We start from the raw sequence: 13634 nt of genomic DNA on the forward strand, positions 1-13634 counted from the left end.
AATAGAATTATGATCATATTTTTCTTGCTTGCTTTTACTAAAATCGTTTACCTTTAATCTTAAATTTAGCTTCACTCGTTATTGGATTATTATTATCATATCCGTAGAGCAGAATAATATGATCGTGCGTAGACGATGTACAAAGTTGTATTCGGGAAAATTAAATACTGTTCAACAGCGGAAGTCCGGATCTTCCGTAGGAAGCGTAGCTACGGCGTAACATTGCCAGCGTAATGGTTCATTTAACATGGAGTGGTTGGCTCCATCCGGTTAGGGAGAGGCAAAAATATTGCCCGTCGATAGCGAGGAAGCGTTTCCGTGGCATGGGGTGCGTTTTACCCATAACACTCGTAGCTGAGGAACTATACATCCATACGTCACACGATCAGGGAGAAAAGGTGAACTCATATACGAATCGATACCACGCCTTTCTATCCGTTAAAACAATGAATAACTGAATTCCACAGGAGACACAAAAAGGTACTTTATCTCAGGTGGCAACACTAGTGTGCCTCTTTAACGTCCTCAAATGTCATCAATTTTACATTTTTTTCAAATTTTGATTGTACTCGCTCGAGGAGGAGAGGATTATCGGAATTTAAAAGTACGTGTCTTTGCTAAACGAATCGGGCAATTTCGCAGGGCAATGGCCTACCCGACGTACAAATCGATAGCCGTGCAACTAACGGCGCACTACCTCGGTGCGCCCTATGGCTAACATTGGTAAACTTTGCTGCATAAATAACAACCGCAAAACCCCGCGATGTATGTAAACGTGAAATCTTACTGAAGCTAAACACTACGACGACATTCTTGCCGTTAGTAGGTGGCTCTATTAACGAGCTCACGGCAAGAAAACGAGAGACAAATCGTCCTCGTTGATCCGCGTCGTTAAGATCAACGTTGAAAGAACCACGTTAGGTTATCGTTACTGCAAAAAGATCTAGGAAAATAGCTCCACCAGGTCCGTTATGCTAATGCAGGAACCAACGGGGTGCGAGGCCAAAGATACGCGCGAACAGGCTTGAAAATCACTGCATCTCCACGGCATTGGGTCCGATTAGAGGAATTAATGCTTGCCTGTTATCAGCGTACAACAGAAAGGGGAACCTGCTTTCTTCCCCCCTGCCTCTTCTCCACCTTCACGCAAATCGTGTTTTTGCATTTTGCATCTGAAAATCCGTACGATGGTCATGGTCCGACTTGCGAATGTATTAGACTTCATCATCCGGAGTCGCAGGGACTAAGGGGATTTGACGGGAAAAGGAAGGGATGCGAGAGTAGCTGGGCCGAGTATTGTGCTCTGCGAATCTATAAACACCCCCTTCTCTGTGGAACTGTCCATCTCGGCGTCCATGTTCTTCTTCCACCTCCCCATTCTGTCTGCGTGTCGCAGGAAGGGGGGAGGGACGTGGTGGAGACTGCAAAGTCGGTTCTCGGCCTCGAGGAGACTGCTCGCCAGCTGTTATTTCTGCATTCCAGTAAATCGAGTCTGGAATCCAATCTGCCTGTTTGCTACTGTATCCAAACTACCCCGCAGCCAACCTCCTCTCTCCGACCTCCTCCGCATCCGCTTCTCTTTTACGGTTGCTGCAAGTCCGTCTACTCTCTCTCGCACTCACACTCAAACACACACACACACACACACACACACGACTGCGTATATATGTGCGCACACATTGCGAGATACACGAAGCTGTGCGCGAACCCTTCCTCCTCGTTTTGTCCTTATTCTGCCTCGTTCCAGAACGCACGAATTTTGCATGCACGCGAGTTGCCTTGCTTTTCGGTAATTTGACGTATGCTTGCTTGCTTGCTCGCTCGCTTGTGGCCCTCATAGGGCCAAAATCATTTCGCGACAAGCCACTTCCGACGTGGACTTCTTCCATGATTTCATTTGCAAGTAGCTAGCGAAACTGCTGCAACGGTAATTCCTTTTGACAAACAGTCGTGAAGTTGAGAGTTAAGTTAGACAATTTTGTTTGCCACTTATAATTATTTTTAATGTGTTTGTAAGTCATATGAAAATAAAACTTTGTATAGGTATGTACCTACTTACTTTTGCTCATTTTTTATAAGTATTTAATTTTTAAAACGCGAATCACAAATATCCTACTGTAGAATTAAAAGTAAGAAGGAACAAAAAGGTTTTCAAATTCGTAGAATACAATGCAGCCGAACTATTCGTATCCCTTCCTTCTTCCTTCATAATCCTCTTAGATTCTGCGATTTCGGATAATAAGGTCTAATACACTACTTACAAGACGGACTTTGACCGTCATACAAATTTTCAGATCTCGCATAAAAATCCTTTAATTATGATTGCAAACTGATGCAACTTTAAAGTGATAACTTTTTATGAAAGGTCATTAAAAAATATACGCGATATAATTCAACCGCTTGTTTTCTGTCACGAGAGAACATTATTACTACGCCATTAATAGTTAACTCGTCAATAATAACGACATAGCAGGCAGCTCGATAACGCTGTCGTGTCTGGACTCACGCTTCGGTGGATCGGAACGAAAGGGTAGACGGATCGATTGTAAACATTTCATTATAACGTACGAGCGGAAGTGGGCGGTAGAACGGACCGGCCGGGGTGGCGGCGGGATAATCCTACGATAATCCGGGAATCATTCTCGGGAATGAATCGCTCTATCGATCCGGGGGTATATAATTGAAAAAGTTGTTCCTTTGCACCCCTCTCCCTCTCTCACGATCCCCTCCACCCCCGTGAACGTGCCCGCTGTCCTTCGCAGTCGCGCTCGCCTTTTCCATCCCTTGCGAAGGCAAGGTAACAGGCGGTATAACGACCCCTTCCGTATAACTCACATTATGGCCATTTTAAATTTCCGGTGGCTCATCGTCAAAACTCGGCAATCTCACGTTCCATATATATTGAATTTTGAGATGACTTTGTTTCGCAGTATTGTCTTTATAGCTAAACACACAGAACGTCTCGGAGGTCGCAGCTGCCGGTAGATTAAATTGCTTAGAGATCCCAAGTGTAAGCTCATTTTGCATTCGCCATCCGAAGTTCCTAATTTACAACGTCAAATATTTTAGGAACCAACGGCTACGATATTAAAGCGTTGCTAAAATAAAGTCTATATATAAGATAAACTAAGAAACGCACGGCTGTATTACCGAAGATTGATATAGGAAAACTTCTCTTCGGTATATTACAAATATCGATTTTTTTTTTATGTATAAAATGATTATATATAAATGATTCGTCTCTTTTTTTGTTAATCGTAGTATTAGTATGTTGAAATTACTGGGTGATTCTTTTTTTCGATATCCAGTGCGATATGTGGAAAGTTGGATTGCTGAGTTGCAGCGAAGTGAAGCGGGAGCGCGAAAACGATGCCACGCTGACTGGCATATACGCGAAATAAGGTCATTCACAGTTCACTGCAACTCAATTTCAGCGATAGTTACATGGTGGCCAGGCAACGTCGATCCCGAAGGAATAGTCGCTCTTTTCCGGTCATTTCGCCTATCTCCGGTCTGACATGCGTACATGTGTACATGTACACGCTCGGTCGTGTCCATATGCGTACGTACACGAAAAACTGTTACGTGTACGCGTAATCCCTTATCTCGCATGTACCGTACAGCTTCCTTACCTCGAGGAAACTTGTGAAGGACTATCGTCTACACAAAAGACTTTTCTATGGCCAGGGACAAAGTTATTGGGAGAATTATTGGGGGCATTAGGTATTATTCTGCATTTATTAAATTATCTAATTTAAACTTTCACGTATTTACGTGCTACTTCTTTCGTATGAAATATTGAAAGCTCACTTAGAGTCGCTATTTTATTTAACGCTATATTTTTCTATGTGTATATTAGCAAAATAAAAGCTATAAAGATATAATAAAACAATAACGTATATGACAATGGCAATTCCACTAGAAACGGTACAGCGTACGCAGTAACGAGTGTTATTATCACGACAGAAAGCTTATACAATCCGCGATACGATAAATCGCGGGGCGCGAAAACGCGTCCATTAAATATCGGCGCCGAGTGTATCGGCGAATCGCGATTTGTCAAATCATCCGCGCGGCAATAACACGCAAATTCAATTATGCGTTATCGATGTTTTGTTGCGTTGATAAGCCAAGAGGTCGTTAGGCGGGGGTTGCGTTGGCCCGGGCCTGCCGCTTTTTAAAAACTCTCGTTAAACCGCGTAATTAATTCGTGGCGCTCGCGGCGCACGAGACAGATAATTAATTAAACCGCAATATCCCGCCACGGATAAGGGTTTTATTGCCGAATTTATCATGGCGTTTAAATTCAACGAACTTGCACTTATCGTTCAGAAAACATTAATATAAATGACCTGAAACTTCAGATAACTACTGGTATAGCATCAACATAATCGGATCTTGGATTATATTATATCAGGCGATATTAATTGGTTTTTGAGAGATCTTTACCCAAATCTTGGATATGATTTGTCATTGGACATACGGCACCCTTACTTCAAAAGACATAACTAAAAAATTAAGATTTTCGAGTTACTTATTATCTTCTACAATGAACGAGTTAGAAAAATATTATTCTATCAATTATTAAAAGTAATCTAACTTAACTTTATATAAAAAATCGTCACAATTTAAAAAGAGTAATTTTTGAAAAAGAATCATCAAAATCGCCAACTCAAAAAGAGTTTCTGAGAATTATGAAATTAAAACGACAAAAATGATATTTAATCATGTTAAGAAATATATTTTTGCCGATATTATTTAACTAGTAAATTAAATCATTTTCCGTCAAGTTGAAAAATAATTTTCTCCTTTTCTAGGAAACTTAATTTCTTAAATTGTATCATTTTTTTAAGTAAGAGAGCGATATTATAATAAGTACTGTTGAATTAATCTTTGATTATCAATCTTGTTTTATTAAAATTTAAGAAAATATCACTATTTTGTTGAAATTAAAGAGAAATATTATATTATATATAGACGATATAAAAAAGGTATTATAGCGTATACTAGCCCAGAATTCTTGATCTGATGGAGCAATATTGTACGCTCGATACAACTGTGATTTAAGCCATGAGATCTCAAACTTTATTACAGGGATACGTTGTTTTAAAAGTTACTCGAGCAAGAAGGTCGGGTTGTCATGGGAAATCTAGTGTGCTATCGTAATTCGAAAGCGATTGTCCGAATTTATGAACCCATTAGGCTCCTGCCAGACGTTCGACTAAAGCCGTTCTTGATTCCTGACGCTATAAAAGCGTCGCGCGGGCAATACTATTTCGTACTAGAATCTACTAGGTCGTACGTTGCAAATATAACATTTGTGTCTTTTACGCGCGATTGCGTGTGGGGCATTTCTCTCTCCGCGCATAGTAGATTTTCGTCTTTCTTTGATTCTAAAGTGGAATGGCTTTGTTTACTTTCCAGCAGTGAGCTCTATGCGCCCGATAGACAGCACTAACTGCATTCTGGTTCAAGATATCAAGGCTGTCACTCACGAAAACGCACACATCCACGACTCGATATCCACGCAGATCCCCACAGAAGGTAAATATCGAGCGGTATTAATTTGCATCTACTCTGCATGATGTAAATACTCTCGCGCATAGCGTCATACGCTAATTGCTTTTGGGAAGCGCGAGTGGATGAACATTTCGTCGATATAATATCTTTAGCAAAGACTATATCCAAATGTCATCCGCTGTAAAGACTTCACACTATGAGTTGTACCAATTTCCAAAGATAATTGAACAATTGAAGTACATTTGACACACTTGATATGAAGATAAACTGAGAGATATGAAGCAATAAAAAAAAAAAACATAAAAAGGGCGCGATCTGCTCGACTCAAAATAAAAATATCTGACAATATTCTATTTATAAAATAATATTTTTATTTCCTTCTGAAAATAATGCATTTAGAAAGAAAAATATGATATTTTCTCTTTTAGTTGTTTACTCGTCAAACTTATACACCATACAGCTTACATTTGCAATCTAAATTCTAAACGAAAGTCACTTTGCAGTGTGATGTAAGTCAGAAAGAGATTTTTTTTAAATAAAAAGACTACTAGATTTTATTTGCTATATGACTTCCCTAACGATTTACCACTGTATCATCCAATGTGTTACATCCTCGGGTTTCTCTCTCGTATAGAATCCCTGCCTACGAGTACGGCGGAGCATTCGAGCGCCGCGGACAGCGCCGATCAACAAAGCGATCCGCAGATCCAGCAATCGGCGCAGCAATGGCCAGCCGTGCTCGAGCTGCAGGCCTACAACGTCGCGCACTCCGCCATTATTCAGCCGTACCATTTTTGGAACACGGAGTTCCGTAACAAGCAGCCAGCTTTCATCAGGCTGAACTTGACCCTACCGTGGGGTGCGAATTTCGCAGTGTACGGCAGACGGAACGTCGCGCCCAGCGTCACACAGTACGATTTCGTGGAGTTCGTCAAAGGTGGCAGGGTGGTCCACAGGTTGAAGAGGGACATCACTGCCGTCAGTTTTATGCAGTCCACCAGTCCGCAAGATATCCACGTGGAGCGCGTGCCGCAACCGGTCGCACTTTATCAACACGTGCTCATCAAGAGGACCATTGTGGAACCACTGATGGTTAATGTCAGTCTACTGCAGTACTTTGACACCGGCGACTGGTTCCTGTCCGTTTATAACGACGAGTTGCAGCCTTACAAGGTTACTTTGGTCGTGACGGAAGCCGAAGGTGTTTCCACTACGTGTCCCAATGACTGCTCCGGACGTGGATCGTGCTACCTTGGCAAATGCGATTGTATAGACGGATATCAGGTGCGTTTTTGCAAAATTATCTTTAAATTAAATAAGAGAAAAATTCCTATTTTTCATCGAAGTGGATCTTGATAATATTCGATATGTGGATTTACAATTATATTTTTTATTTGTACATACCGCGCGCCGATTCAGTTTGTCGAAATGCTCCTTTTATTTACCTCGGCAACAAAAAATCATAGGATTATTTTTTTTTAATGATTTTTTAAAAAAAGTTAAAATTTACATTAGAAAGTCGAAAATTTAACAATTTTTTTTTTGCACGTGAACGCAGTCCACAAAGTGAGAAGAAAATTTCCCATTTTGTCCAGCTCGTAATTTTCTATATGTAAAAATCTACCAAACTCATAGAAACACAAAAAACATAGTGACCCTTCGAAAGTAGAGACTTTAAGCTTTAAAATCCTTTTTTGAAATTAACATTTTATTCATTCTTAACGAATGTATTCTACATATAATTTTGAGCTAAAAATACGATATTACTTTTCTTCCAACTCAATAATTATCTTTAAATGATTTGTTCATTTGAAGAAATTAAAGATTAAGGAAATCAAATTTTTGTGATTCCAGGGTGCTGATTGCAGCAAAAGCGTGTGTCCGGTTTTGTGTTCTTCACACGGACAGTACGGTGGTGGTGTGTGTCACTGCGAGGAGGGCTGGAAAGGCGCGGAATGCGACATACCGTTAGGTGACTGCCAAGTTCCTGACTGTAATCAGCATGGCCAGTGCGTTAGAGGATCCTGCGTCTGTAATCCCGGCTGGAAGGGCAACTTTTGCGACGAACGTAAGTTGGGTTGATAGAGGATCAATCAAACGATATGCGTTTAGGAAACGTTTTGAGAGGCGTATTTCGAGATATTGAAAAATTTAAGAGTAATTTATTTGCTTCTAAATTTAATTTATATTTTCTTATATGGATGAAAAAGGGAAAAGATCGACTATATCGGAATATCGGAATACTTTGAAAAGATCTGAATACAATTTACGAGCGATGACGTTGCATTGCAAATGTGCACGATGTTACGGCACATATTTCAGCCTTAAAAACGGCTTAGCGGAAATCACGGGTGACGGAAAACGTTTACCTCGAACATCTATTTCTGCCCCGGGATCGTTATTTCTTCATGTTTGTCACAGCATCATTAATTTTCCCATAATTCAAGCGTACGTCCTGGCCCTCTATCCGGGGAGATTCAAGATATTAGTAATGCAGAGTCCCCGTCGGTGGGAAACACAGTCGGCCTGTGTACAATCTATAATTAATGCACGCGGAGTTCTCCAAATTTACATATGGGTCAAGCTATGCCAATTCGGCGCGACAATTAGTTTCGTATTGTTTCGCGGGAATTTGAATAATACACGGGCGTGTGCGCGCGCGCGGCACGCAGCTGCGTTCGATACGTTATAATTTCACGTAGCCCCGGAACTTCCGGGGACTGAGTGACGCACGATATAAATGACGAGATTATTCGCCGGGAACGAGACACTTCGTCTCTGACATTCTCACGGTCCTCGTTAGAGATACGCTCGCCCGTCGCTTTTTCCTAAACGCAGGCGAAAACGGTATTAGTTCCACGTCAGTGAAATATGTCAGCTCCAATCGTAAGAACGATAAATTTGAGGAGCGGAAACGGATTTGCATTAGTTGCGACGGCAAATGAGAACTAACTGGCGAATAAGAATCCGAATCAAGAGTCATTTCTTTTAAAGAGTTTCTTTCAGAGGCAATAGCAATATCTGTGTTATATTTTATATATTATATTTGCATGATATACTTAATACATGCATGATTTATTTTATGACATACTCAATTTTTGAAAGATTTATTTAATTATCAAAATGACGTAGAATTGAGCAAATTGTTCCAATAATTTTTTATTTAACTTTCTACTACTATTCAAATAAAATTTTATTTATTATGCATTATTCTCATTATTATTTTTGTTATTATTACTTGCAAAGGAAGCTCTCCAACTCGAAAAATGAATTAAAAATATGTATGCTATAAAACTTTAAATTAATCTAAAAAGAGTATGCAATTAATATTAAACATTACTTAATAGAATCGTAATTAATATGTATTACTTGAATTTTTATTACATACAAGAATAATAATTTAAGAGATAGAGAGAGAGAGAGAGAGAGGCTCTCTGAAAAGGTATGCAATATGTATGTAATTTCTTTCTAATTATATACTTTAATTTTCTGTCCGCTCATATTAAGTTATTTTTTGTTTCTTATCAACTTTTAAATACGTTTTGAAAATGAAACATTTCTAAGAAAAAATGTACAATAATTTTATTTGTACTATTAACAATAATACAATATATAAATAAATATTATTCGTTTAAATTATTATATTATTCGATATAATATAATGGAATAATATTATTTGTATACTTTTCGTACAAATATAGTAGATAATGAATATATATTATTCGAATAATTATGTAGATAAGAATTTATTTAAATTATCGTTGAATCGAACATATTGTTGATCAAACAAAAATTTGTTTATTATTTACGAATAAATTATGTCTTGCTTCACTTATTTATTATCTATTATTTAAATAAAATTTCTGCCGAATGAACAATTTCCTAAAACTACCGTTTTCGCTTATCGTTCACGACTTGGAAATTGATGTCTCAACATTTTTACCGAAAAGAGCTCATTCCGAGGAAACATTCTGTATGTACCATTAAATACACTTAATGGTATCATACTTCAACGCCCAATTTAGCGCGTTTCGCGTTTCTACGTTTCACGATGGCGCGCGAACGCACCTGTCAGGTTCTAATGAAAGCGAACAAATCTATGATCCCGTTCGATCAATGTCGCGCATACATAATGCAAGAAGAATCCGCCAGGAATTCCTCTCATCTCTCGTATCCCGTATACATATAACGCACCACAGCGGACGCAGACGACGATGCGGCCCGCGACGGCACTGCCGCTGCCGTCGCTGCTGCGCCAAGGACGCTGTGGAATTAAGTTTCATAATTTCCCCGGGGCAGGTGGGATCCGCGGGAATAATGCAATTGTTCCGATGCCATAATTTAAAAAGTTGGTCCATTCGTCCACGCCATGGACGCAATCAGCGGCATCCGGGCATGACGGGAGAGGGAAGACGGGGAGGGGGATGGGGGCTCTGATAACTGACGGGATGCGGACCGGGGATGCGTTCACCACGCGAACGGGAAGTTTAGCCTTTAACGAGAAGTTCTCCGCGGGTTGCGCCGAACCGTAAAAACGCGATGATTTCTAATTTAAACGCGCACTCGATTCGTTTTTCTCTCTTTCGACTTTCAGCCGACTGCTCTGATCCGAGCTGCAGCGGTCACGGCGCTTGTGTCTCCGGCAAGTGTTACTGCAAAGCCGGCTGGCAGGGCGAGCGGTGCAATCAGGTTGATCAGCAGGTGTACCAGTGTCTGCCCGGCTGCTCCGATCACGGCACGTACGACCTCGAATCTGCGGCCTGCGTTTGCGAGGAGCATTGGACGGGGGTCGATTGCTCGCAGCCGAGTTGCGGTCTAGATTGCGGACTTCATGGATCCTGCGAGCAAGGCCGCTGCAAGTCAGTATACACATATGACGCACATACGTACTCCGTCCTTTATACATCGTTGTCCTTTATGGGCCCTCCGTGGACGTGTTGCGACCGGGATTTCGGAATTGGGTTACCCGTTGGCGCAGCCGGCCAACAGCCGCTCTCTCCGGGATTGAACGAGGAAAGTGACGCGTGTCTCACAACGACCAGGGTCGTTTTTCTCGGATTAAAGGAATTCCATGCGACCTCGATTCGTTTCTCTTCCATATGACGCCCACACCTCGCGCAAGATCATTGTTTAATGCGGGAGATTTGCGGAATTGTGCGGACGTGGCGGCCATTTACGCGCTCTCTCTCTCTCTCTCTCTCTCTCTCTCTCTCTCTCTCTCTCTCTGCGCTTCATAGAGTGTGACGTGCAAACTTTTTGCAACTTTTACGACTGGAATAGATTACCGGGTAATGCCGCGTCGAAGAGTGAGAAACGTCGTAAAGTTTTCAACGAATGCACGAGGGAGGCACGTCGTGAAGCATTTAATAGTAATCCGCGCTCGAGAAGGAAAGAGAAAGAGTAACGTTTTGTCGGGACATTGAAATATTGTGGGATAGATGTGGGCGAAGAATGGCCTAAAAATGAGTAAATTGCTCGCCAGGATCGCAGGCACAAAAGTTGAGGCTAAAAAGGTGAAAAATTGCGAGAAAAAGGCTCTGTCTTACGAGGCGCCAACTTATCACAACTCGAAGGACCGTCCTCGTCCCTTCCTACTTTCCTTTGTCAGAATCAAGGACGCGAGAGAGGATCTCCTTTCTCATATTCTAAAGCTGACGCCTCTCGTCTACCACCTCCTCTCCTTCCCCTCCCCTCTTTTTCCCTCGTTCCATCCCCAAGAGTTGGCGTAAAAGAGGCTCTAAGTGCAAAAAGTTCCTCACTACGGCAGAACAACTTCGGAACTCAGTTCAAACTCGCATTTTTTATTGCAGCCGGTATAAACGACGAGAAATTATTTTACGTTCGGCGATACCGCCGTTTAACATAACGAATCTTGTTAGAAACATTTTCGTATCGTGTACGAAGTACGAAACAATTAATGTAACCAAAACGCGAGTAATAGGTATATACATATGTGTAACAAAACTGTGTTATTATATTTTCTATGCGGATATTTTCACTGTTTTTATTTCGTAACTTCGCTTGTTGAATAGAAATTAATTGATGTCCGTAGTACATATCGAATCTGTGAGGTGCGAGGCATATTTATATTTTTAGATGCCACGATGACTGGACTGGAACGAAATGCGATCAAAAACCGTGTGACTTGCGTTGCGCCGAGCATGGCCAGTGCAAAAATGGAACCTGCGTGTGTAGTCAAGGGTGGAACGGAAGACATTGCACATTACGTACGTAAAAAATAGAAGACTATGTTATCGCAATAAATTCGGTGTTTTACTTTGTTGTGTAAGCATATATTTTGCTATCAATAATAAGTTCTCCGATACGAAACGACGCAATATTATTTTTCAATAATCGATTAGACTGTAATTATTGAAAACGATGTCTGGAAATGGTTTTCTCTCTTTAATAGCCGGATGTGAGAATGGATGTAGCCGCCATGGATTGTGTACCCTACAGGATGGCGAATACAGTTGCGAATGCTCAACCGGGTGGGCCGGCAGAGATTGCAGCATACGACTCGAATTGGAATGTAATGATTACGTTGACAATGACGAAGGTAAGTCCTCAAGTAACCCAGTATTAAATCAACGCTAATTAATGGCATACTATTATCCATCTGTGTATCGAATATTACTCTTGAAAAATCAATAAACGGAGAAAGGAAATTTACTTATTATGAGATAGTATTGCCTACAGAAAAATATTAATTTTGCATTCTACATAACATTAAACTATAACAGCATGAACGAAATGTCAATTTTTATTACTTGCATTTATCTAATCTTTTATTAAACTCGTAAAAATGCGAGAGATAAGATTGTTTAAGGATGTATCAGGTGTGTATAATCTCTGCATAAATGATTGAAATTAAAAATTTATACTTTCCGTATAAAAATGCATGTTAATATACGTATGAAACATATCAATAAACTCAATATTTATATAACAATATAATTTAATAGTTTAATAGTTTAAGTTGAAAATTTTCTCATTTTATCTTAATTATTTTTTTTTAAAACATGTCTACTTATTTAAATAGTTTTTGATCTATGTCATAAATCATCATCAATCTCTTGTATTATTTTACACATATACACAAATGCAATACGGAAAAATTTACTTTGTTCATTTTGTTAAAAACCACGTGTAATACATCCTTAAAAGATCATTTAAGAAATAGAATCTTATCGAGCGCAAGATATGTTCGAGTGGATATTTAACAGATTGCCTTTCTTAGATGGCATGATGGACTGCTCTGACAGTGAGTGCTGTTCGCACGAAGCTTGTTCAGAACATATCATGTGCCTTGCTAGTAATAATCCCGTGGACGTTCTTCTCCGAAAACAACCACCCAGCGTCACAGCGTCCTTCTATCAACGAGTAAAGTTTCTTGTCGAGGAGAACAGCGTACAGAGCTACGCCCACATGGACGAGTACACGGAAAGGTAAGATCGATCATTTCCACCCGGACGTATTAAAATTCGAATTAGAGTTCGCTTAGTCTCTTACTTTCATAAGATAAGCGAGAGTGACGTGTCCGAACGACCGAGAATTTGCCATTCCTTCATAACATTTCTGACAGATTTTTCGCCCAGCACACGTTCTCTCTTCTTTTTATTTTTGCATTAATGTTTTAGAGTATATGTACATAAACGCAGGTAACGACTCGGTCGATCGTAAACGTTGCACATATGACATTTAATGAAGATAAAATAGCATAGCTGCGTGTCATAGTTTGGCCTTTTTACGACTTTCATGCGACCGCGTATTACTTTTCTCGGTTTTATCGTTAGCCAGAAATACGCGTATCATCGTGTTTGGTTCAGCACTTTCATTCCTTTTGATACGGCACGCCGTGAAAATTTGTCTTCGACGTATGCAATGAACGTCCTGAAAAGCGTTATTAATATCAAAATTGCAGTTTACAGGACTGACAAATTTAATGTGCGAAAATACAATATATCGCGTCACGCTGCACGCGGTTATCGAGTTATGAATATTATCATGTAACTTACGCGTTTCAATTTGTGGTAACAGTTTACGATGGGGTACATATTCATATTTATTATGTTTTTCTTTTCTATGTAGGATATGTATATATATATACACAC

The 13634-nt window shown here is 40.1% G+C and overlaps 1 protein-coding gene across 1 annotated transcript in view; it reads left to right on the plus strand.

Moving 5' to 3' along the window:
• Window positions 1–13634, plus strand: part of LOC108750630 (teneurin-a) — a 487296-nt gene that overhangs the window by 452677 nt on the left and 20985 nt on the right. The window contains exons 10-16 of the mRNA XM_018490196.1: window positions 5425–5544; window positions 6155–6804; window positions 7375–7588; window positions 10115–10379; window positions 11617–11747; window positions 11933–12079; window positions 12761–12968. Coding sequence (XP_018345698.1) covers window positions 5425–5544; window positions 6155–6804; window positions 7375–7588; window positions 10115–10379; window positions 11617–11747; window positions 11933–12079; window positions 12761–12968 — 1735 coding nt within the window. The remainder of the gene's footprint in view (window positions 1–5424; window positions 5545–6154; window positions 6805–7374; window positions 7589–10114; window positions 10380–11616; window positions 11748–11932; window positions 12080–12760; window positions 12969–13634) is intronic.

The sequence above is a fragment of the Trachymyrmex septentrionalis genome, unplaced genomic scaffold, assembly GCF_001594115.1.
Source record: "Trachymyrmex septentrionalis isolate Tsep2-gDNA-1 unplaced genomic scaffold, Tsep1.0 scaffold37, whole genome shotgun sequence".
NCBI classification, from domain to species: Eukaryota; Metazoa; Arthropoda; class Insecta; order Hymenoptera; family Formicidae; genus Trachymyrmex; species Trachymyrmex septentrionalis.